The 26,332-nt window shown below is 43.8% G+C and overlaps 1 protein-coding gene across 4 annotated transcripts in view; it reads right to left on the bottom strand.

Moving 5' to 3' along the window:
* Window positions 1-26,332, bottom strand: part of SUDS3 (SIN3A corepressor complex component SDS3) — a 181,776-nt gene that overhangs the window by 111,047 nt on the left and 44,397 nt on the right. For all 4 annotated transcript variants that reach the window (XM_086943293.1, XM_086943294.1, XM_086943291.1 and 1 more), the window contains one exon: window positions 20,050-20,069. In XM_086943293.1, coding sequence (XP_086799419.1) covers window positions 20,050-20,069 — 20 coding nt within the window. The remainder of the gene's footprint in view (window positions 1-20,049; window positions 20,070-26,332) is intronic.

Below are 26,332 nucleotides of genomic sequence, written 5' to 3'. Positions count from 1 at the left end.
TATTTTTTGCAGTTGATGAAGCCAAACACACTAATGTCACAATGCCCAGACTTCAGATGGAATTTTCAGTCTGCATCAATGACTACAGTGACATTAGTCCAGTTTTCGGACTTCTTGGCTAGTAGCTTGGCCAGTCTCTCCTTTTCTGTTCTTGAAGGGTAGAGAGCTAGGTGTGCCATAGGTTACTCAGCGGCTGGAGATGGCCAAACCCATTCTGGTAGACTGGATGGACTCTAGGAAGGTAACTGAGAGCAGCGAGTTACAACTAACATCAGTACCCCCTGTGCTAAGGTGTTAAAGAAGGAGGAACTAAGTAAGGATGATGGCACAAAACCTCATACTTGGTTACAAATAGGGATTCAGTGTTTGATAAACTAAAGGCAACAAGTGTGAGAAGAAGAATAGGGATGTGAAGAGCATGTGGGATGGGGAGGGATAGAGCATGAAGATGGTCAGTCAAGTGAGATATTCTGGGGCAGGGCCTTATGTGAATGACACACACTTTACCATGTCTCAGGCCCCTAGCTGTGCAGTAGCATGGTAACAAGAGAGGTGCATACGTCTGGTTGAAAGACTAGTTACACTGTAAAGTTTATTTTGGGGGTGTGGGGAAGCTGATGAGGGTGCACTGAAAGAGGTAGTTGGTCATTTTGCTAGAGGGATATAGTGATGGGCAGTGCCAGCGTTAATGAAAATACTGAACTTAATTGCTGCCTAAAAAAATCCTAATCCTATGCACAAGATAAAATCATTGATACGCTGTAATACTGTTATATCACTATGTTGGAGAAGTGTGGCTCAGGGGTTAGAGACGGCAGACCCGTAAGCTGAGATCGGCCCAGGACCAGGGTTCAATTCCCCGCCCCGGCGGGTCTTGGGCCAAAAATTCCACGGACTCGATAATTCTCGCTCCGGTGCCTTCTCGACTCACGGGTTCACACTCTGCGACTCTGGGCAATAGCTTGCTTAATCTCCACAACGCCCCCTCGCGGCGGGATGCCTGGCTTTCACCTTGTGGATACCCTGCCGGGGTTATCTCACAGGGGAATAACAGGACGGGTTCCCTAAGCAAGCGCCGGGAAACCCACTGCGGGTAGCTGTGCACTATATAAGCTCAAATACATTTACATTATCATACATATTAGAAATACAATGATTAAAAAGTAAAAACAAATTATTTTTTGTCATCAATGTACTTCTATTATCCATACTATCCATACTAATAATATAAAGAGAGCCCAAACCTTTGAGGCGGGTAATCTCAGGAACCACAGCACCAATCACAACACCCAGTACAGTGTTGGAAAGGGCAGTTGCAGCAGAAGGGCATAGGCTATACAGACGCCCACCATATACATTTAAAAGATAAAAGAACCGTGCCAGCAAAGTAGTCCCTTGTGGGCGTGTCTGCGTTGTGCTGGGGGTGTGACAAACACTGGGGGCGTGTGGTACGTTCCACCCTTCATGCCATGTCTCATATTGTGTGCTAATCCCACCCTGCTCCCTTTAAATACCCCTGCACCCCATGATCATAACCCAACCTTACTCCTTAAAATACCCCAACACCCTTAAACACTAACCCATCTTAACCCTATAAATATACCCTATACTCCAAACCCCAACCCTAGCCTTGATCCCTATAAATACCCCTGTACCTCAAAACCCAAACCTAGCCCTGAACCCTAAAAATACCCCTGTACCCCAAAACACAAACCTAGCCCTGGACCCTAAAAATACCCCTGTACCCCAAAACCCAAACCTAGCCCTGAACTCTAAAAAATACCCCTGTACCCCAAAACCCAAACCTAGCCCTGAACCCTAAAAATACCCCTGTACCCCAAAACCCAAACATACCCCTGAACCCTAAAATACATCTGTACCCCAAAACCCAAACCTAGCCCTGAACCCTAAAAATACCCCTGTACCCCAAAACCCAAACATACCCCTGAACCCTAAAAATACGCCTGTACCCCAAAACCCAAACATACCCCTGAACCCTAAAATACATCTGTACCCCAAAACCCAAACCTAGCCCTGAACCCTAAAAATACCCCTGTACCCCAAACCTAGCCTGAACCCTTAAAATACCCCTGTACCCCAAAACACAAACCTAGCCCTGAACCCTAAAAATACCCCTGTACCCCAAAACCCAATCTTAGTCCTGAACCCTTAAAATACCCCTGTACCCCAAAACCCAAACCTACCCCTGAACCCTAAAAATACCCCTGTACCTCAAAACCCATACCTATCCCTAAACCCTAAAACTACCCCTGTACCCCATAACCCAAACTATATCTGAACCCTTAAAATACCCAAACACCCCAAAACATATACCTCCGTACCCCAAAACATATACCCCTATATCCATACTTACCTTATCGAAACATTAAAAAAAACATGCTTTTACCATTCATGCAGTTACAACGAATTTCGTTGTAAATGTATGCGTGGTAAAAGCATATAAAATGTAATGCCATACGTTATAATGGCATTCCGGAGTCCTGGTACTTTCGTAATGAAAGTATGCGGAGAGATGGTATGCGGAAAGAAAGTTGCGAAATAATGGGTGTTTACCCTCCCCCGGTAAGTACATTGGTGGCACGGCGGCCGACATCTCCAGCAACATACTTATATTTTTTCACCACCCATTTGAAAAACGCACAGGTCTATCTCATTGATGGCCAGCACCGACATACCCTTCTAGACACACCTCCCGCCACAAGTTCTACAATTGCGAACTTTAGAGCTGGGGAGCTACGTTCGAATCTCGGCATCAGCTCAACATCCTGTGATTCCAGGCAAATCGCTTTGTCTCCCCATGCCTACCACAAATGAATGTGTTCTTCTGTAATGTAAATTGTGGTCATGCCATGTTGTCGAGTTAGCGCTATATAATATTGCAAGGAAAAATAAAGTAGGGAAACACGAGTTCACACACTACTGAACGCGCACGCTTAAGTGCATCAGCAGTGCACTGTGAATCGGAGCGTTTCACAGGCCTGTCACAGATAAGAAATGCTATCAAAATGAAATCCTACAAAACAATATACTACTGGCCGGCAGCAATATGGCTGAGATACCCGCCACCCCCTCTCAACACAATCCCCAAGAATGGGAATACGGAAACGGTTCTGAACTTTTGGAAGGCGGGAGGGAGTTACCCTCCCGGCCGTATTTATTAAATATGAAACAAAATTAAAACATTAAAATAACAGTTTCATATCATGTACAATTTCATTTCCACATTACGATGTTCTTGGCTGACCTTAACACATCTCTAATACAAAGGTTCTCCTAGCCGATACTAAACATCCTGCAAATGCATTTTCTCAAAATTGAAATTGTACATCCTAACATTACGGGCCAACGGCAAGGTCGTAACCGGTGTCAGATCCCTAAACCAGAACTCCCCCCTCACTTGTGAGGGACGGTCGCACAGAGGACTGCACCTTTGTGCCTATTTCCAATTTCCCTTGTCTTGACGGGGGCCCCAGGTTAACTCGGCGCCATCTTAGTGGTCGTCCGAGGACTCGTGTGAGGTGTCTAGAAGGTAGCGTAGACCCCCCTCCCACCCCACACAACTTACCACATCTGCCGTCGCAGATGTCCTGGCCCCGGGAAATTCCCAGGAGGGGCCCGTAGCCCCTCCTCCCCAGGGAGGGGCCTTGGCCGCCTTCCCTTTCGGCGTCCCATCCTTAGAGGGGACCGCCTCCCCGTTGAGGGGCCAATGGCCGCCTCCCCCCGGGCGCTCCCATCCATAATGGGTGACACCCCACCCCTAGGGATCTTCCAATTACTGCTCACCGATCATGACCTTACCGCCCGACCAAAATAAATACGACAATCTAAGACTAAAAGAGGAGAAAAGACACTTATACTTAAGCAATTCAAAGTATACACTCCACAGAACATCACTGTTCAACTCTGTTGCAATTACTTTGCTGAATAAAACATGCTGAAAAAGAAAATTATCAACTTTATTGCATACCAAATCACCAACTTTATTCAGAACAACCTGTAAGAAAAAAACAATACCACGTCATATGACTTTATTCAAAACAACTCGCTGTCCTCAGGGGCTGGTGGGTGGGTCAAAATTGGCTCTTCGGTCCGTCTCGAGCTCACGTGCAACGGGGAGGTGCAGCTTCAGAGCACAGGAACAAGAGGATGCTTTCTTGGCTTGTCGCTCCTTTTATCCGTCTTCGGGCGGGCGTGGACCCGCCTCCAATCCGCCTCCGGGGCGTGGCTAGCGGCTTTAGTGTCTAGGACAACCCACTCTTGGGCGGGAAAAGGCGCGCCCCGGCTACGCCGCTTCGGGCATACCAGCCGAGACTCGCCTCCCGCCCAAGATGGCTTCCCGGGGGGATCGGGGTACTCCACCATACGTTCGGGGGGACCGAGTGGTCGCCCCTTTCCATTCATACCCGGACAACGTCGGAACGGGCTGCTAGTGTATGATAAAATAGTGCTATAAGATTATCACAGTTTATCAATAATTTTAGCATGTGCATAGGATTAGGATTTTTTCTGACATTGGACCACCCAGAGGGTCCCGCTTGAGGGTTAGGGTTAGTGTCCCTCACCTCTGCACGGATAGATTTTGCATACACTGAGGAGGCGACAGTTCCACACTAGGAAAACACCCCACAGGTCTGTATCTACTAGGAATTTTAATTGTAATTGTAATTGTAGAGGTTCTTCTATAGCGCATGGCTACTCGGGAGCATCCCAGCTCTTGATACTAACCAGAGGAAAAGAGATATAAGGTGTCCGAAGTACAGGTCTGACTTATCTAGATCTTAGGGAACAGTACAGTTTTTAGCTTTTTGCGAAATGCGAGCAGGTTAGGTTCTTGGCGGAGTAATGGAGGGAGATCATTCCATAGCTTGGCCGCATTTCGCGAAAAGAGGCGGTCCCCAGTTTGGGCCCTGTTGGTCCTGGGAATTATTAAAAGGTTTTGCTGGTTTGAACGAAGATTCCTGGATGGTTTATATGGCCTGATCATGTCGTTTAGAATGGTAGGGCCCATCCCATTAAGAGTTTTATGGACCAGACAGAGGGTTTTGAAGTGAACCCGCTCCCTTATTGGAAGCCAATGCAAGGTCCTAAAAGAGGGTGCAGCTGATGTGCGGCGGTTGGTCCCAGTAAGTAACCTTGCTGCGGAGTTCTGGGCAATCTGGAGTTGTCGAGTAACCGAAGCAGGGGCTCCTAAATAGAGCGCATTTCCATAGTCCAGTCTAGATAGAATAAGGGACTGGACTGTGGTTTTCTTGGCTGCTCCGGGTAGCTGAGGAAGGATTTTACGAATTGTCTTCAGCAGGCCAAAGCAGGTGGCCACTGTCTTTCTTGCCTGGATTTTAAAGGACAACTCCATATCCTGCCAGAAGCCGAGGCTTTTTATCTCGGACTTTGGGGTAGGCCCAAGCCCCATGCAAGAGGGCCACAGTGTGGAATTGTTAAATGTGGCTTTTTTTCCTAGTAACATCAGCTCAGTTTTCCCCCCATTCAACTTTTCAACTTCAGATGGGACGCATCCATCCATTTCGCAACCGCCTCCAGGCAGCTGCAGAGGTTGGTCGGAAGGGGTTCCACCTGGTTTAAGGAGACGACTAGCTGAGTGTCATCAGCATAACTTACTAACTGGATTCCAAAGGGGGCCACTACCTCTGCCAGGGGCGCCATGTACACATTAAACAGTGTGGGGCTAAGGGAGGAACCCTGTGGTACCCCACACTGTAATGGTACTGGAAGGGAGCAGCTGGTCTCTGAGAAAACCTTGAAAACTCTGTCGCTGAGGAAAGACTCGAGCCACATAAGGGCCTTGCCTGTGACTCCGATCCTTTCAAGGCGAGATAGAAGTACACAGTGGTTAACCGTGTCGAAGGTGGCGCTGAGGTCCAGGAGGATAATGGCCGCGCTGCCACCTGCGTCCAAAATCCTCCTGGAATCCTCAACCACCCTCAACAGAGCCGTCTCGGTTCCCTGTCCTCTCCGGAATCCTGTTTGAGTAGGGTGTAGCAAATCATGGGTCTCCAAATAAAATGCCAGCTGTTTATTCACCCATTTTTCGGTAAGCTTAAGGAACGGAGGCTATTATCTAAAAGGAACGGAGGCTATTATCTAAAAGTTTGATATCTGATGGACCTGCTTCAAAGTGAAAGATGTAAAGATATCCTTCTTAGGGTAGGGACTATTAGTAAAGACCACTTTTAGCAAGCAGATGGACAAAGCTAATCACTAAAAAAACCGAGGAACATCCCATCGAGAACCTGGTTCAACAAAGATATCAACGAGGAAAGGAGGTCCCTCAGAGCAACAGAACGTCACTGGAGAAAGAACCCCTCCTCCACCCGGCGAGAAGAACTCAAGGCAACTAGAAGAAGGTACAAAAATCACATCAACATCGAAAAAACTAACTTCTTCTGCAATGCGCTTGACAAGGCAAAGAACAGACCTAGAGAACTCTTTGACATCATCAAAAAACAAACATCCAAACCATCCATTGCCCTTACCCAACCCTCCAAAGCTCTGTGTGATAACTTCGTCACGTTTTTCAATGAAAAAACAGCCAAGATCGAACTATCTCTTGACGTCAGCCCTCACACGACCATCAACATCGACCCAACAGCAACTGAAACCACCTCTACGAGCCCCGCCTCGATCACCTGGTCCTCCTTCGACCTTGTTCACGAAGCCGAGAATCAACCTGATCTCATCCTCCAAACCCTCTTCCCACAACCTCGACCCCATCCCCGCCCAAATGGCCAAGGACCTCAAATTCACCCTGGCGCCTTTCTGGTGTGAAATCATCAACAGATCCCTAAAAACTGGTACCGTCCCGGACTGCCTCAAAGTCGGCCAGGTTACCCCCCTTCTGAAGAAACAAGGTTTAGACTCCAACGACCTAAACAACTTCAGACCAGTCTCAAGCCTGCCCTTGCTAGCGAAAATCCTAGAAAAATGTGTATTAAACCAACTTAACAACCAACTCGACAACATCAATCTCCTTGACCACAACCAATCAGGCTTCAGAAAAGGCTACAGCACCGAAACCGCAATCCTGAACACCGTAGATGACATTCGCAACTCCCTCGATTCGGATCAATGCTGCCTACTCATCCTCCTAGACCTGTCAGCGGCCTTTGACACGGTTGACCACAAGCTACTCATCAAGGCCCTCAAGGAACAAGTAGGTGCAAACGATGTGGTCCTGAAATGGTTTGACTCCTTCTTTCAGAACCGCTTTCAAAGAGTCAAAATAAAATCCTTCACGTCCGATCCTCTCCCCGTGACCAGAGGGGTCCCCCAAGGATCCGTTCTCTCCCCTCAACTGTCCAACATATATATGGTACCCCTCACCATCATACTGAAGAAAGCTAACATCCCCTTCCACCTCTATGCAGACGACACACAGATCTACATAGAAACAACCTCCTTCAACGACATTCTAAGGCTCAAAAACACTCTCATAGAAATCCAAGACTGGCTAGGGACGAATCACCTCAAACTCAACCAAGGAAAGACCGAGATCCTACTCATCTCCAACAAAGATGACAACCCCCAAATCACCGAATGGGTGAAAGCGATTAACGCTCTCAAAGGAAATCTCACCCTGACCAACTTAGTAAAATCACTCGGAATCACTCTTGACCACAAACTGTCAATGACGAACCACATTAAGAACTCCGCAAAGAGTGCCTTCTTCAGTCTGAAACTCCTAAACAAAATCAAACCACACATCCCCCAGAGGGATCTCCAACAAGCCACACAAGCACTGGTGCTATCCAGACTAGACTATGGGATTGCAACCCTATCCGGCACAGCTCTATCCCACCTTGCGCCACTGAAAACCACCCTCAACGCAGCCGCCAGAATGGTCTCTGGTGCAAAAAAATTCGACCACATATCGCCCGCACTCAAGGATTTAAAATGGCTCCCAGTGGAAATGCGCGCCAACTTCAGAACGGCCTGTCTCACGCATAAAGCTTTGCACACAGGGAAGCCGGAATAGTTAGCCTCCAAGCTCAAGAAAGCGGGTCAATCCAGAAACCTCAGAAGCTCAAACTCACTACTACTCATCCCCCTGAAAACACGGAAACAAAAAACCGCAAACCGCTCTTTTGCTGGCAACGCCCCAAAAATCTGGAACTCCATCCCAGTGGACATCAGAACCAACCCCTCCTTCCCAGATTTCAAGAGCCGCCTAAAAACCCTCTACCTCAATCGTGCATTCCCGAACTCTACCTCAGCAGCTCACCCTGCTACCCTGACTACCTCAAAGACACTACCTCAATCCCGCCCGCACGCGCCAAAGAAGTTTGTTAACCCCTAATCTTGTATGAACATTTTTGTACTGTACTACTCCTCACCCGTTCCCTCCAGAACTATTCTCAAGCGCTCCGATACCCTCGGGTCTGGCCAGCGCTATAGAAAACTCCAAAAATAAATAAACTAAATAAATAAATAATTAAAGAAATTATGGCTGAGATCAAACGGCCCCAACCTGCACTCCGTCAACATGTTTACTTGCCCACTGATGTTTAACAAAGTATTGTCATTTGGTGAAGTGATTTAAACTAATATGAACTTTTAAATCAGAGAGGATAAGGGCATGATACAAGCTGATACTAGGAAAAAAATCCACCTAAACACAAATTTTGACCTGCCTTTTTAAGCAGAAATGCACTTCAAATGAGTACTGAATAAAAAAAGTCTCCTGTCTCTCTAGATTTATTCTTCTGGTCTCCTCCCAGCCGTCCCATTGCGTGTAAAAATAGTTTTGCAATTGGGATGAAAACAGCACATACTTTGTAACTTTCCACCAATCCCATGCAAACATGCAAATTATCTAACTACATCACACCTAGTTCCACCTTTTTCTTTGCTAGTCATCCACCAACTAGTGTGCTGCCTTTTACACTTATCAAATGTGATTATTTGTCTGCAAAGTGAATTCATTTAGAAGGTTTTAAGTTGGGTTTACTTATTTTGTTTGTGTTGTCCTTTCTTAGTTGGTGCCTCAGGGAATTTTTAACCTGTTTGTACTGCTCAAGGTGGAAGGGCCACAGACACTTGCTACACATGTATCTGTTGTGAGCTATAGGCATTAGCACAGATGCGTGACTCTTCAAGAATGCTGCATGCAATCTGAACCAGATTTTTGCCCTCACTGACATCTTGTCTATTTGTATTAATTTCAGTTAATTATCACTGGTGAGCTAGTGCATGTTGAGAAAAAAGTAATTACCCTTTTTATGGATTCGTCATACGACTCAATGGAGGGGTACAGTAGGTCTCCACTACACAAACTACCTAGAAATTAGTAGCCAGCGAGAATGATCAAATAGCCCTCTCTTAGTTTGATCTCAGGTTAGACAGATGGTCTATGTCCTGAAAAGATATGTGCAACTATTGTGAAAGGTCAAAACATCGACCCAACTTAAGAGCTGTCCAAGAAAAACCTTGCGATCAAAGATCCAAGACCTAGAGTTTGACTTTATTTCTGGATAGTCTTGGTTTTAAACTCATCGAGATATAGTGCACACTCTGCTAGAAAAGCCATGGCTTCCCAAGCCTTTGAGGTAGAGGTCATATTGGAATATACTCTTACAGCAAACGACTGATCAATAATAGATGGACTTAGGGGCACGCCACAAATGTTGAACTAGTACAACTGGAAGCGCTGTGTCTTGCTTTAGCATTACAATTTTCTGCACTTATTTTAAAGTCGAACTTCATGTATTCTAAACTGGAAGTAGTTCAAAAGACCAGGGCTGGAATTAAGGTTACCCTTCTAGATATGGATGGGGCAAGAGTTTTCCATGTATTACTTCTATTGGACTATGAAAGATGATGATGTTGTGGTTGGTATGTTAGTTGTCTGTCTCCCACGCCGCTTATATTTCTTCTCCAATCTACTGGTACCGATTCCTACCTCTCTATTTAAAATACTCGAAACACTATTATCAGATTTGATTTGGGGGACCAGCATCAGAAGGGTGGGACTTGCCAAATTAAATCTAGAGACAGACAGAGGAAGGCTGGGAGCACCCGACTTTAGCGCATACTGCTATGCAAGTCAACTCCAATGGTTATTCTACTGGCTTGCTGGACGAAACCTACACGAACTAGACAAGACAGTAACCGGGGAGCCCTGCACACCCTACTACTACCCCAAAGCAAAATCCCTCAAGATGCCCCAACGCTGCTATGCACAGCAATTACATATTGGAAAAAAGCAATGTAATATATGCACCAGCGTCTCCATACGCCAGTAACACTCCCTTGCCTGATCACCAAATGGAATACCCTCAGCTGGTCTGAAGAAGGAATCAACACCATAGGGGCGCTGTTTCACATCAGAGTCCTCATGGACCATGAGAACTTCACAATGGAGAATAGGAGCCCAGGCAACCTGTACATGACCAATGCTGCTATACTTCGCTATGTAAAGAAACACTGGGCTCCAACCAGGGAAGAACCTCCAACACACAAACTGGTGCAGGCAATATATTTAATGGGGGAAGGGCGCCACCTCATAAAATGGTTTTACAAGGGCACCCGGGCACATGCAGGGATCTCCCTCACTGAGCTATGTAACAAATGATCCAGAGACGTAGAGAGGAAATTGTCTGACAGGGAATGGGCCGGCATATTAGAATATCCCAAAAAGGTGTCACGCTATGCCAAATTTTAATTTACACGGTACATGATCTAACATAGGACCTACCTCACCCCACACCGCCCACAGTGTATGTTCTCGACTACACAGAACCACTGCCCCAGATATACAGTAGAAGAAGCTGACATTATAGACATGTTGTGGTCCTGCCCAATCCTCAGTGAGTTCTGGACGGAATTCAAGCATAATATAGGAACAGCTGCAGGCCTAACTATAAGAGAAACGGTTGGAAGCTGAATACTAGGTATGCATCAAAGTCCAAAATCGCAAAAAGTTCAGCTCCGCTTCACCGACCCAGCCTTACTCATAGCTAAACACTCCAGAACAATGAGATGGAAATCGGTCAGGCCTCCAGCAGTCCACACTTGGCATGGCGAGGTGGTGCGCTTGGGTGGGACAGAGAGAGCAGTAATCAAACGAGAAGAGGCCGGGGACGGAGAAAGAATAAAATCTCAATGGATTAGGATCTCATGCTAGAGGCATTCAAAGCCCTTGATTCCACACCCTTTCCTGTAACACATGACGCATAGGAGACGCCTATTAACCAGACACCATACAGCTGGGCCCAATCCAGTAACAGTTCTAACACACAGCTACATGACAAATGCAATCTAGAGCCATACATGTAGCACCAAGGTAACCGAGGCAAGCTGCACAACAGTAAATAATCTGACTAAGATAAGAGGGTGGGGAAAGAGCGGGATGAGTTAAGTTAACAAACTTGTAATTACATCTAGTTATTTTAATGCCTGTATTAAAAGAAAGTCTCTGAAGTGTGAATATGCAGCTAAAACTATGCAAGCCCAGTACAGATTACCAGCTGTAAAGTATTGGTGCCTACAAATGTATGATAATCTGCTTTCTAATACAAAAATTACCAAATGTATTCATGACCATAAAAGGTTCGACAAAATAAAAAAACAAAGTGTGTGTTTAAAAAAAAAAAGTGGACATGGATCCTTTGGAAATGGACACACTGGTTTGAGGCCCCTGTAAAGTCTTCCTCAACAGAGCAGGTTTCTTTGTCCCATCAGAGCCTTGATGCTGGGGAGAATGCTAAGAAACACCATAGAACATTAAACAAATTAGACTGCTGCTTGTTGCACCTCATTCCTGTGGATGAGCGATGAAGACAACTTTGAGGAAGTGACTCAGTCTTCTGTGAGAGTGTCCTCTGCCTGCGTGGAGAAGCACTCCAGAAAAAGTGCAGACTGAGGGGCCAAATGGCGCTAGGCTGGACGAGGCAGTTGTCAGGTGTCGAATTCTTCCACGAGAACAGAATGATATCTGCTCCAAATGCCCCCAAAAACTCTTACTCTGTTCAAAACTTTTTCATAGAACCATGAAATGAGCACCAAGGGGAAAGAGGATTGGGATAATAGGAGAAGAAACTGACTTTTGTTTTTCTCTGTTCATAGGACAGCCACTCTACCCTCCTCTAGTGGTACAATATCTGCAGCTGTCTTTCAAAAGGCTGGTAGAACCAAATAAAATCCAGGCATAACATTCACACTACAAAATGCGCTAGGGCATAAACATTCATCCTTATAATTCACAAATATAATTTCTATATTCAGTGTCAAGTGATGTAGTATCTGATTCAACCTAAGACAATGGTCCTCCTGAAATCTATATAAGAGTGTTCAGCCTGTCAACTAAAGAACCGACAACTAATTAAGTAATGTCCCTGCAATTACTTTCAATAGTACACAAGTTACTCATCCGAGCCGTCTCCTACTTAAATCGATTGATAAAGCTCTAAAAACTGCTGAGTTTGACAACCAATTCAAAAACTCTTACCTAGTTTCACTAATTCTCCTTTAACCTCAAAAAACAGCATTGTGCCAACTTTTCTGAGGGAAAAGCCGTCTCTATAGATTGTCCAACAGACTTCCTATGAAATGCCAGAGACTAAACAATGGCTTCTACCAACACAATACTGAAGAAACGCCGAAGCCCGGAGAAATCAGGAGCAAAGGAGTAAAAAGGAGACCAATGTAACTCTTTACTCCTGAGGAAGGACATTGCTGACCAGAAGGACTTCAATGAAGTACGCAGATGTAGTCTTGTTGGCTGTTCGAGTTTCAAATTCAGTTATTGTGAGGTACTGTCACACTCAAACCATCACAGCAATTGGATTGTCAGGACATCTTGAATGTCCAATTTTTCCATAAGGTTCTTGAGGCATCGAACTTTGTATTCTTGTATTTCTTATTGTAGAACAAATGGCGGTCTCATACCTTATTGTTAGTTGCTGAAATGATCATGCACACCTCTTACTTGGTCCCAACAGCACTCCTTCCTTCTGACTAGCTTTAGAGGAAAAGCTGTACTGTTTGTTCAGCATTATTTATCGCTTAAGAGATACAGTGTTAACCATTTGCCTTCTCTCTGGCATGAAACACCTGGAGTAGACTCCTGTGCCAACTATGGAAACATGCCTTTTTTAGGTTCCCTAAAAATGCCCGCACACTGTGAAAGCCTGTTGTTTTCTGGCCCTAAGGTGTAGGCACTTTTTTGCTTTACAATAAAAAGAGTACGGAGATCGAAAATATCATGCCAATATCAAGGACAACCAATCTCCTATGAAGCCCTGGTACTATGCCATATGCCTCCATTACATTTGAGGGACTTACAATAGTGCAGAAAAGCCTTTCAAAGTATCTGAAGGAGTGACTTATGAGCATCATTGGGAGCCCCATGACAGGTTACTTACACCAATTCTTAACACCACAGACATTTTGGGCTGAAGGTCAAAGGTCACAGATCTTTTGCCACCAACAGCAAGAAAACATTTCCTATTCACATGCTTAGGCCTATGGAGGAAAATACTCTATCTCCTCAGAAAGATGCCCAAACAAAGAAATCATATGATAAAACACACATTTACCCAGTCTACGAATTTTCCTGACAGAAAATCAGAAAAGAAAAATATAATTAAGAGAACTGACTGAAGAATACATTTTTATGAGAAACGCAGATGAAACTTGTCCCTATTCATTGAAACAAAAGAACTAACGTCTAATTCTATGCTAGGATTGAGGAGTTTATAAGTGACCTGAGATCTTGCATTCAGGTGGATATATATTTATTGTTTATGAATATTAAAAAATCTCCTATCGAGGAGAACTGGGCTTCAAAGACGACAGGGTTATTACTTGTACCTACAATTTTTCTGCACTGGTATCTTTCAGAGATTTAAATGATGAATTAAGATTACCAATGTATCACCCAACATCATGCATAAAGCAAGGGAAGAAAAGAAGCTCACATTACTGAAAACATATTGGACACCCTAGTAACCTGCATTGATAGCATTCTGCTGGACAACCAGGCAATACAACTTAGCGAAGGTAGGAGTTTGAAGCCAAAGTTGGTGCCTTGAATATATCTACAGGGGACAAACCTGTAAAGAGTGCACAGTGGCCACCAATGGTCTTGAGGGTAAGGAAGGTAAGAACTGGTGGCAGAAGATTCTCAATTAACGTGGCCATCCTGTGGAACTCCCTTCCTCTGTACTTGCGCTCGGAAACGAGTTTCTTACGCTTCCGCAAGCTGTTAAAAACCCACCTGTTTCCTGCTTAATTCCTGTGTCTCGTGTCATGGCGTCTCTCTCTGGATGAGCGCGGGGATGCCCAAGGGTAACCAGGCGCGATATAAAACTACTTAATAATAATAATAATAATAATGGTCCTAGTTTAAGATGCCTGACCTCTGTGTCAGAAAGGACATGAATACTAGAAGGAAATACAAGTTGAAATCCATTGTAACATGCCCTGTTTTGGGAGAGGAAACCTTATTAAACTTCTCATTAAAAAACACACACAAAAAAACAGTTGACTAGTTGATCATATTTATACGTTTTTTGTTCTGTAGAATTTCAATCACCGTTTCAGGGTTAAAGAATGTAGAGACTTTATACCGCTGTAGAATGTTATGGAAAGAATAAATGTTATAAGATTTTTTTGTTCATATGTGTAGGAAAGTAGGATCTGCTTCTTATGGTGACCCCCACTTTTTGCTTGATGTCTCACTGTTTTTGACTAGTCTGATGGGGATCCTGCTAATCAGGACCCCAGTCCATCTGCTTTCTTCCTTAAATTGACATACATGTACATTGGTACACTCCAGATTGGGGACTGGGTACCCTTATCAGTCCCTAGTATATGGTACCCATGTACCCAGGGCATAAGTACCGCAAAGGCCTCCCATGGGCTGAAGCATGTATTATGTCACCCATGCGAGGCCATGCAAAATGAAACTCTAGGTTTGCTACTACAGCCTGAGTTAGATGGTTCTTGCACCACTTACTTTAGATATAGGTTAACTTTATCTATTTGTCACTACACTCAAAACGTATAAGTCACCCCTATAGCAGGCCTTAACAATCCTGAGTGCATGGTGCTGGGTTTTATGTGAGTGGGTGCCCCTGCATAAGCAGAGCCTCTCTGTTCACAGACTATTTTACCAGGTTGTCTGTGACTTAGCCAGACATGTAGAGGTAGAGGTGCATTATAACCTCGCAGTAAATGCTATCTCATGAACGGCTGCATAACATATCGTGTTTGGTATTAAACACCTTGGAATCATACCTCCACACCAGTAATTGGTGTGGGAGGTATGATTCAACCCTTCAGAAGCTAGCTTCATGGGGTCACTGGTCTATCCGTTGCCAGCCTTCTTGGCCTGCACAGCATAAAATGGATGCTGCCGACCACAGACACTTTTCTGCCCTCCTGCTGCGGGGCCAAGCTCGAGCAGAAGAAGGCAGCGCAATAGGCATCCTGTCACAGGGCGGTGTGACTACCTCCCTGACAGGGTTTAGTGTATTGGGGCTGGGTGGGTGCACTCGGAATGCCTGAAAGTCTGCACTTGAACCACATTTGGTGTCCGTGTGCATAGTCCAGCTCAAACCAGTTCTGGGAGCCATTGGCTCCTGCTCTGGTGTGAAACTGGACAAAGGACATGGGTGTAGCCATCCCTCTGTCCTGCCCCTCCCCTAGGAGGGTCCCCTGAATCTGTCCAACCCTCTCCTGTGTGTACAAAAGGGCTTACCTGGCTGTAAGACTTTCAATTTTACGTGGACAAGATTCTACAAGAAGAAACCACTGGCCTTCGACCGTCTGGACACCCTGGACTTCGCTGGACCTCGACTGGGTTCGACTTAGTCCCCCTTACCATCTGAAGCTTAGTTTGTGCCTTTGCTCGATACAGGCTCCACGCAGGATCTGTGGTGCACTGAAGACAACTGAAGAATCTCCCTTGGAGTGAAGGAGTAACTCCCCTACTTTCGCAGGCACCTAACCGCAACTGATCGGTCCGCTGCACCTGAGCTCCTGCACACTACGAAGATTTCAGCAACACAGGAGGTGGGTTTCTGAGGGTCCCTGAGGTCGATCTGCCCTCTCACCGAGTTTGAGGCCAGTATCCCTCGTGGCGACTGCATAACGTGAACCCGAGTGCACCGCGTCCATTTGCAGTTGCATATGCTTATTGGTGATTCCGGAGTTGTGCACTGAACCTCCCTTGAAGCTGCTGCAGCAATGGAGGTTGAAGACTAATAGATCATTGTTCAAAGCAGACTGTAGTATTGCTTCCACTGTTCTCAAACATACAAATGAGTGGCCTGGTCTATAAATGAGCATTTGAGAACACATAAAATGCAAAATGATCATGCCCACGATACAAAACTGTTCTTGTGGTTCACGAAGCCAGTGACGCTCTCAGCAACAGTACCTGCAACAATTCCCATAAACTAAGATTTCTGGGTTCAGCTAAAAAACTATTCCCTTTCATTCGACAAGAGACTCAGGAAATGCAAAAGGATGATTGCATTGGAAAGTCTCCAACATTGCAGATGAAACAAAGAGGGTCTCAGAAGGCAATAGTCCTAAAAATGATATTGACAAGAAAGATGACCTATTGCCACTTCATTATAATGATGATTACCCTTGAAGCTGGCTTCAAGCCAAAGATGAAAACTGTAAACCATTAAAGCTTCTTGCAACATTGTCCAGTTGACGAGCTAGCAGGACTTGCAAGGCATCAGAGTGTGAACAACATAGTTCAAGAAGATTTGGAAACTTTGCTGATTTAGAACTTTGAATATGAGTGAATTTAGTCTCTCTGAAGTAAGATCCAGCTTTCAATGTAGCTGGCTGCATGATAGACCCTTAAATAAAATGGCTGAGATGGAGCCAAGTTTTGGGTCAGCAACAACTCTCATCGCATTGTCTTGAGACTGGTACAGACATCTGAGCCAATTTATGTCTATCGAGATGGCCCTAGAAATGTCTTTGGCATAGGTACAGAAAAGGCCCAAGCAACAACTGAAGATGTCAGCTTCATTACAGCACCCAAACAAAGTCACTGTGGTTGCTCTTAAAATTGCTCAGGAGAGTGACTGATGAAAAGGGACAAAAAGGCTTTCTCAACAGCCTGAATTTGCTCTTGAAATACTCCAGTTAGTGGGTAACTTACTGGTTTACAGTTGTAAAAGAAAGTCATGGAAAAAGAAGATGATTATGAGCTCTCCAATGACTTTCTTCGCTTTTGGTGAGAGAACGAATAGTGACCTCTCATGTTTTGTTCTAATGCTGGGGTGGACTCCTGGGGCGAGTCCTGGAATGGGTATGGGAATGCTTACAGCAGGAAGGAGAGATTAATCTTGACTTTCCTAAGAGAAGCCATCATCAATTTTGCTTCCCTTTCCTGAATCCCAAAACACGGTGTCACAAGATTTTCTGAGGCATCAGAGGTAATTGGTACTGTAGAGTTTGGGGGGTGGAGGGTGGAGGTTTTGGCAGTTAACACTGAACGGTTCCTACAAGAACCATATGCCTCGAAGAAGGATTGCAGGAAACATGGCTGAAAAGACACTGAAAACATTTCTCAACAAATATATGAAAAATTACTAAGTTGGGTTCTTGATCACAAAATAATACCAACAGAAAGAAATTAACGGACGCTACCAGCACTATGCATCCAGACCCAGTGCCCTCATAGCCCGATTCTCAACAACCTTAAACACCATCTCTCACTGGAGACATGCTATTGCAGAAAAATAAAATCCGGATTCAGTAAGGTACCTGGGATGGGTCCCTTATAACAAATCTGAATGAGCAAGCATACATTACAAAGTTGTGTTTTCAAACTATATAAAAATGTTTTTTCAAATATATGGTTACCATTATTTGGCATCATAGAAGTCATTTAAGGGTATCCAGGGGTCGCAGCTGCAACCCTGGCTTGCTTCTTGCCACCCCTGGCACTGCCTTTGCGACCCCTAGCCTCAGTTCAGTGCCAAGACATCTCTGTCTTATGGGCATCTGTGCTCCATCCTCGTTTCTTTCCCTTTCTTTTATTGCACTAATAAGGAGTAATAGCTTATTATTGACTATTATTGCAATAAAATAAAAGGATCACCAGGAGCTGGAATAGGACCTCCAGTGGCAAATAAGTTAAGTAAAAAAAGTGTTTTTGAATGAATGTTGTATGTGTGGTTGTGGGAGCGAATGGGTCTGTGCCCATTAATGCGTTTATATGTGCGAGTATGAATGTTTGAGCAGGTGTGAATCAAATGGAGTTAGAGTCAGAGTCAGTGACAGGTAGTGAGTGAGAGCTAGTGAGATTGAGTGTCAGTGACTGAGTGAGTCAGAGTGAATAGGAATAACTGCAGAGTGCGGCGGAGAGAGAATGAATAAAAATTAAAGTGATGGTGTGAGTGAGAATGAGTGAATTAGAGAATGTGTGAGAATAAGAGTACGGGCACGAGTGAGAAAGTGTGAGTGAGTTAGAGTTAATGTGAGTGAGGGTAAACGAAGGTGCGAATGTGTGCGACTGACTAAGTATGATTCAGTCAGGGTAAGAATGTATGAGCAAGAGGAAGTATAAGATGGTGAGTAAGAAAGAATGATGGAGTGTGAGTGAGCGAATCTAAGTGAGCATGGAAAAATACTGCCACTGGCATACTGAAGAACAAGCACCCGTGAAAAAATAATAGGACTGGCATGCTGTAGATAATTCTTAGTATAATGGGCACCCTCTGTACAATATTGGTACTGGCACAGAGGAAATAGTGGGCATGTTCTGCACCCATTGAAAAACGCTAGTACTGGCATACTTGAGATTCTTGGAATCTGGGGCTCCTGTGGCAAAATTATGGCGCTCTTTCAAGATACATCTTGACATAAGGGAAGAAACCCATGGCATATTGGGGTGGTGGGGATGGAGCTGGGAGGAACCTGTCAAAATACTGGCTCTGGCATAGTAGAAGTAATTTTGACATAATGGTAACCCACGTAATATGGTTAGCACCAATTGGCAAATTCTGATACTGGCATATTGTAGACCATTTTTGGCATAAAGGAACGTCCATGGCATATGAGAGACACCCATGACAAAATCTGGCCCTGGCGGTAATGTTTGACAGGTGGGGGCACACATACCAAAGTCTGAAACAATGGGATCAACTCTTCGTAGCGTTAGATTTCAATGGCTCTGGCACCCCATGAAAGGACTTGAATATCATTGTGTGTTCTCTCAGAGTCACTGGCTTTTTAGCAAATGTATGTGAAAATTGTGCTTTTAAATAACTTTTTCAATGTATTTCAAAATGTGTATTTAAAAGCACAAATTTGATCAAAATGCTGTCAAAAGGAGAACCCCTCCTAGAAGAGGTCTGGCTCACTACAATTCAGGATAAGTTTTATGTCTCACCACTTTCAAAGATGATGTCAGTGCCCTAATATAGGTGGTTTCTAAAATGTACATTTGCCTATGTTATGTTCTATTAATCATGCAGTTAATTTCGACCTTTAGCAATATGAATTATTGTGAGGTCATCGGGGTTAAAGTCATGTGACACCACTTCCTGAGGACATTCAGGGTCAAAGTTCGTCTGATGTCACATCCTGTGAAGTTAGGTTCAGAGGATGTGTGAAGCACTTCCGCCAACCCTGGCATGTTCGTCAATCGACATCCATGTTAGCCAGCTTTAGAGAGCACAATCAGCCATTGGTAAGGCATCAAAGTGTTTTAAAGCAGCAGAGGGAAATCTACCTCCAGAAGCAACCTGCTTATTTATCAAAGGGTGTATTAAAAATGTAATTGACCTGAAACTAAAAACAAAGAAGTGCAGCATTGAAACGACATTACTTTACGTGAAGAGACTCCCCTCTGATAAAGTGAAAGACAGAAAAGAATGCCCACTATAAGTTAAACTTTCCATTACCAGAAATTGCTTTTGCCAAGAACACGTTTGCAAACCCATATTTCAACAAAAAACAACTTCCCTCAAAGAATCTGTGAAAAACAAACAAAACAGCATTTACGAAGATGAATAGGGGAATGTACATTACAATACTTACTTCCAAGTGCAGGAAGAGCTCTGCAAACAGAAAAACATAGTTAATGCTACAGAATGTGTTCCTTTTCAAATACATTTATAAACTGAAAATTAATTTAATTTTAAAATGGCAATATATCGATTTTTGTTGACAAATCAAGGAGAGGTATGACCACCATGGTTACAAGATCTGCATCAAACACCAAGTGAAAAGCAACGGTTTCACTTTTTTCACTCGCACATTTGTCATGTTGGTATTTTATACACTACAACACAACTGGATGTATTAATTCCACCGGAGGACACAATCAAATTAAGCAGCAGCTAAGGAGTCACACAAATTCTACACTCTGCAAATCTGATGCTTCAGTTCTTCCTTGTGAGTGTGATAAAATGAGTACAGTTTTGAAATAAAGAAAGCTATGCTTAACGAAGTCCTAGTAGGTACTCATACTCCTACTATTCAATTCCATTGTTTTGTTCACTCACTAGAAACAACCTTCAGAAAATCATTGTAGTATCTACTCCAAAATGGAAAAGTCCACCCTTATCGGCTTAGCCACGTCCCATCTGAACAGGAACACATGCAACCCCAGATATGTTACGGGCAATTTAGGTTTCATCAGCGAGGTAAAGCTTGAGACCGCAGCAGTTCTGGCATTAATGTCCTTTTTGGTGCACCACAAAAACACTGCTTTGTATTTAGTTGGTCCCAGTAAGTATCAAGCAAGAAACTAGCAATATATAGAAGCGGTTGAAAAGCCAATAGGTAGAAAAAAAAATCAGCAAATGATTGGTTATTGATAACAAGCATCTGCATAAACATAAAACCACCTGTGCACTGCAACGTAATGTCATGATGCTGAGGCAGATGGCATTTCCAATAGCAAAAACTGGAGAGAAGGAAGAGGTATGATCATTAGTTGTGTAGGTTTTCCAAAGGCCAGCAAGCCTACAGACACTAGTTCACTCTGCTCCCACACAAGTCTCACAAGCTATAATTACTTCAAGATCAATAAAAAGAAAAGTTATGCATAACGTCTTCATAACAGGCTCTTGGTGGAATGGATAACTCATAATCCATCTCACCTTTTTATTTTTTGGTTTATGGCACTTTTCCTTCTGTTTCGCTGCTGTTATATTGTGAAATGTCTTCCTCCTCAGAGGATGCTGCTGCCTTCCCCTGGGTACCTCAGCACTCAGAGACTGTCCCACTATTTGCCAGGTGTGAGCACACATTTTTGTAAGTTTTGATAATGTTACTGTATATCAGGCTTTCATGCATGCAAATATAGTCCTTGTTCGTGTACTGAATGAAACCTTAGTGCTGATTTATTTAGTAATATCTGCCATTTCAGGATTTTAGTCTCCTATTAACGTGAGTTTCTTAACTTCAGAGTCGGTATGTGCTTGTCATGAAGGTTCAGCTGTTCATGTTTTTATCAATTCGCTGCTGAAGTGTTCAGAGTAGTTAGAAGGCTGCTTACAGATTGGGCATTGTGCAAGTTGTATACTGGAGGAAATGAAGAAGTACTTTGAACTATAGCTGCTGCATACTTCTTAATAAACCAACAAAAGCTCTGTTTTCAGTCATGTGTTGCGAAGCAGGTTCCGAGCGCTGTGAGCCCCTGCTTGACTAAACAGACTCTTTCAGGCAAAAGGGTATCAAAGATCTGTAGGACCTGGAGGGGGAAAAAAGAAGCACTGATTGACCTGGAGATAGGCTGTCAATCGCAGGCTCAATTTAAGGCCACATGTACAAGGGGCTTTACATGAACTGGCAAATATTATGGATTCATACATGAAGCTGCAACACAGCACAGCATAATGTAGATTTTTAGATGGATGCATTACGGATGTGTAATTAACAATGTTTGTGGTTTGTTTTCAATCTAAGCATACATTTAAACTGCAGAGGTGTTTATTGTTATGATAATTATTCCTCACACGACTTGTAGAAGTACAGTACAGAATGAATTTTGAATGATTCAAAAATACTCACATTTGAATGAGCACAGATTTTGGAGGTTATGGAGGGTATACACAATATCACCTGCAGATGCAAAACATTCACTGACAGTTCTGTCTGACATTTTTACTACATAGAGAATAACTTGATGGAAGGAGTGAGAAACACCCACCAGGTTTCCTGTGTCCTGAAAAGGCTTCAAACTGGTTTTGGGGCTCTGGAAATCTATCAGGTGCAGCCCCGAAATTATGGGAGGATCAAAGTGCCAGAGCTTTTAAATGCCCTCACCATTCCATTACAGAAAACTATTAAAGGACTTATAAGTTGCACACTTATGCCTTTATTATTTTTAAAATGTAGATTTATCAGTTACATTTATTTTGTTTCTTACTTTAGAATTTGCTAAACTACATTTAAATTCACTCACTGTTTTGTAACTTTAGCTAATCCAATACCGTTTAAAAACAGTTGCAACATAACACAATTTCCCTCCTAATACAATCTAAAAACATTAGATGCATGGTATTCCTGGACTGTAAGAGTGGAAGTATAACCTGAAGATAACTACTTCCGGTATTCGAAGTAACCATCCCCATCTACCAAAGACATGGACTCTGTTTCAGTTACAAAAATGAGAATGGGAAGTTATGGGGAAAGATGTGACATACGTCAAAAAAGGAGAGACCTTGTGGCACTCCACAAGCTAATAACATAGGATTAAATCTAAATTTACGGTTAACAATGTTGGGATACCTCTCGACCGGAATGAGCTACCCAACAGCAGGCTTATCTCCGTGATATCAATAAAAAATAATTCAATGGTTTATCAAATCGAAGGTAAAGGAAAGGTACTGTGGGTCCATGAGGCAACCTTTTCACATTCCTAGCATTGCTAGAATGTGATCCCAAACCACTGCACTTGGGGTATCTATCCTGTGTCCAGGGCAAACCCCCAACTACACTGAGTAGAGCTGATGAAGACTTGAGATAGCTTAAAGCTGGGAGACCAATTCCCTTCCATTAACCTTACTTTAAGTTTAGACAGGTGATTTGGCCTAAAAGACAACAGCTGAATTTGTGGCCTCTCTTAACATTTGGTACAGATAAGGCCCTAGATGTAGATTGTACCAGTTTAAGGAGCACTGTTGGTGTGTGTGTTTTGGGGCAGAAAGGAAGATAAAAATTTCCCCTCACAGCAATTACAGAGTTTGTCCTGGGCTGGTGGTACCTGTGCACAAAGTCTTGGCATTACCTGTTGTTGCCTTTGCAAATAATCAAGTTGCAGACAGGTTTATTCTTGGAAACATCTTAGAGTTCTGTGGTTCTGAAAGCGCTGTGGTTTCCTGGGAAATTACACTTAATCGGTTGGCTACCACCATTTCTACAACTGGAAGTTGAACTGCTGTGATAAAAACCAATTGAGATGTGCGCTTGTGCCAGATAACTTGGGCTTTGACAAGAAGGACCCTCAACGTTGTCAAACACTTTTTAGTAAGACAGTACATGCTTGAGGTTTTGCCTTTCTGGACAACTATACAATTGATTGTTAACAGTAGGCAGCATGACATATGCACTATGTGCATTACCTTGTGCTATTCATTTTCTGTTGGGAAACATTTACCCTGGTTGTGGAGTAGCTTGGCGTCATCTCCTCCATTCGATCATAAGAGCATCAGTCACAGTCATCTGTGGCTGAAGTTTCAAGTGAAAACAAAATTCCTATCCAATTATTTGGGAGACATTAAAATGTGATCACCTGCAAGTATTCTGGAAGTAGCGTCATCATGTCATCCAAAATCACAATGCACTGATTCCAGTCATCCTCTACACACTGATGCAGAAATCTCCTAGGAAGGAGACTATTTAACCCAATGCAAATGCAATACACCACTAAGAACAGTAGGAAGGATATCAGGTCTTATGTCCAATGAGTTGTAAATGTAAATGTAAATGTATAGGCATTTATATAGCGCACTACTTACCCGTAGGGTCCCAAGGCGCTTCGACCGCTGCGAAACCCTTCCTGGCTTCCCTGAGAGATGGTCTCTTAATGGGTATCTCCAGGGTGAGACCAGGCATCCCCGGCGGTCTGGTGGGGCCGTTAGTGAAGATGAGGCAAGCTAATGCCCAGAGTTGCCGAGTGTGATCGCTGATCAGAGTGGGCACCGAGGCGAGAGAATTATCGAGTCCGCTGACCCTGGTCCAGAAACCTGCCGCGCCGGGAATCGAACCCTGGTCCCGGGCCGTCCTCTGCTCTCGGGTCTGCCGCCTCTAACCAGTGAGCCACACTACTTCACCATACTAAAGATCAACATTTACCTTGAACAGAAATAGAATTCTCCTCCCAAGGTTAATTGCTATGTGGGTCCTGTAAATTGGAATGGTACTAGTCAGTGCAATTACTACAGAGCAGCTTCACTGTTCACCAATACCTATGCTGTTTTTGACTCTGTGGTACATGTTCTCTTGCATGACAGCCAAGATCTGAACAGATAATTAAATGAATATGTGGTGTACAGGAAGTACTTCTCTGCATAGAAATGTGCATTGCTACACTCTTATGTTAAGCTTCAAATAAAGCAAGATATTTGTTAGGAGGTTCACTAAAGGAATAATGTGAGAAATAGTTTACTACACTAATAACTGCCCGGACTCTGCTAATATTGAAGTGAGATTTGTGCTTTAAAAATCAGCAATTGTGCTGCAATAAATTACATGTAAAATGTACACTCAAAAGGCCAATAATGGTGAATTAATGTGGTAAGCCACTTTGATTTTGGTTGGCTAATTGTTTGGGGATGCCTCTATCTGTAGTAATTTCTCGAAGCACATCATGGCCCCAGACAGCAGAAGCAAGCAGAACAGAGATGTTTGGAAAGTTAGCACCTAAACAGCATGTTAAGTGTCAAATGTCTGAATTTAAGCTTCTCAAAGTAGTGGGACAAGTTGGTGTCTGAACACAGTATAAGAAGGGCATTATCCATCCTTAAGTCTATGGGAAGTTTGAAAATCTGACTGCCTTTAGCAGTCCCAAAGTAATTTTATATTACCGTTAGTACCCATCTGACCTTATCTGGCTGCTAGTTTATCGCCCACCGGGTTTGCCTCAAAATTTAAAGTAGCCCTATTGGAGGCTGTTTGCATGCTCGCTATGGGAACCGCCAATTTCAGTATTTGGGGCGATTTTAATCTGCACTTTGATTTAACACAAGACAATGAGATCTGTAAGCTTGCTTGCAGATCTGGCACCGTACCAACTAAACCCAACTGGTCCCGGGTCCCACCCACTTAGCTGCCCATTTGTTGGATCCTATTTTTCGAATATTCTTTCTGTAACTGCGGAGACTCCTAAACCCATGGGTTGGACCGACCATTCATTGGTAGTAATGTCCTTCCCTGCCATAGAGCCCCTGAATAAGGCCACCCAACTGCCTGTCTTCAAACGCCCTTGGCGTAAACTGAGGTTGGAGGACTTTCACTGACTTCTTGGCACGAATCCCCTGGGACCTTATAATAACACAGATACAGGCTATAGATCATTTTGTGATTGGATCACCCAAGGGTTAGATTCTCTTATTTCTGCTAAATGGTCCAAGGGCCGTATTCCTGACGCCAGCTCCTGGTATAATGATTCGCTGACCACCTTACGGAAGGCCTGTAAGAGATTAGAACGCGAGTGGATAAAGGACTACGACCCTAGGAAAAAAGTGTGCTGCTTAGCCGAGATCAAACATTATCACAGAACCATCTGTACTGTTCGAGCGGCCTATTATGCCAATGAAATTCAGCTTAGCCCTAACCCAGCCAAATGTATTTTCAAGATCCTTAAAGACCTTAGTGCTAGGAAAAATTTGGCACCCGCTATTTCATCTGAACAGCAGTGTGAGGATCTGGCCACTTTCTTTGTTTAGAAAGTTCATACCATCTATCGGTCCTTCCCACAAGTGTCCTCTCCTTCGCCTACAGCTCTTCATAGATCCTCGCCACTGCCTTCTCTGATAGCTATCCCCAGTATTTCACAGGATGAGTTCATTCGGCTGAGTAATAAAGTTAAATCTAGCTCACCGGCCGACCCTTTAAAGCCGGTCCAGTTTAGGGAGTCACTCTTTCTTTTTCTGGCCCCGTCATCCAAGATAGTGAACTCCTCCTTTTCCACAGCAGTTGTCCCGGTGCCATGGAAACAGGCGTTGGTATCCCCCATTCTCAAAAAACCATCGCTCGACCCGGCCAAACTTGAAAATTTCCGGCCTATATCTCTCTTCCCTTGGGTGGCTTAGATAACAGAGGCGCATGTTAACAACACACTAACGAATTTCCTGAGTAATACCAACATCTT

The sequence above is a fragment of the Lissotriton vulgaris genome, chromosome 11 (assembly GCF_964263255.1).
Source record: "Lissotriton vulgaris chromosome 11, aLisVul1.2, whole genome shotgun sequence".
NCBI lineage: Eukaryota > Metazoa > Chordata > Amphibia > Caudata > Salamandridae > Lissotriton > Lissotriton vulgaris.
The sequence above is the reverse complement of the archived record's forward strand: the minus strand, read 5'-3'. Positions and strand labels throughout refer to the sequence as shown.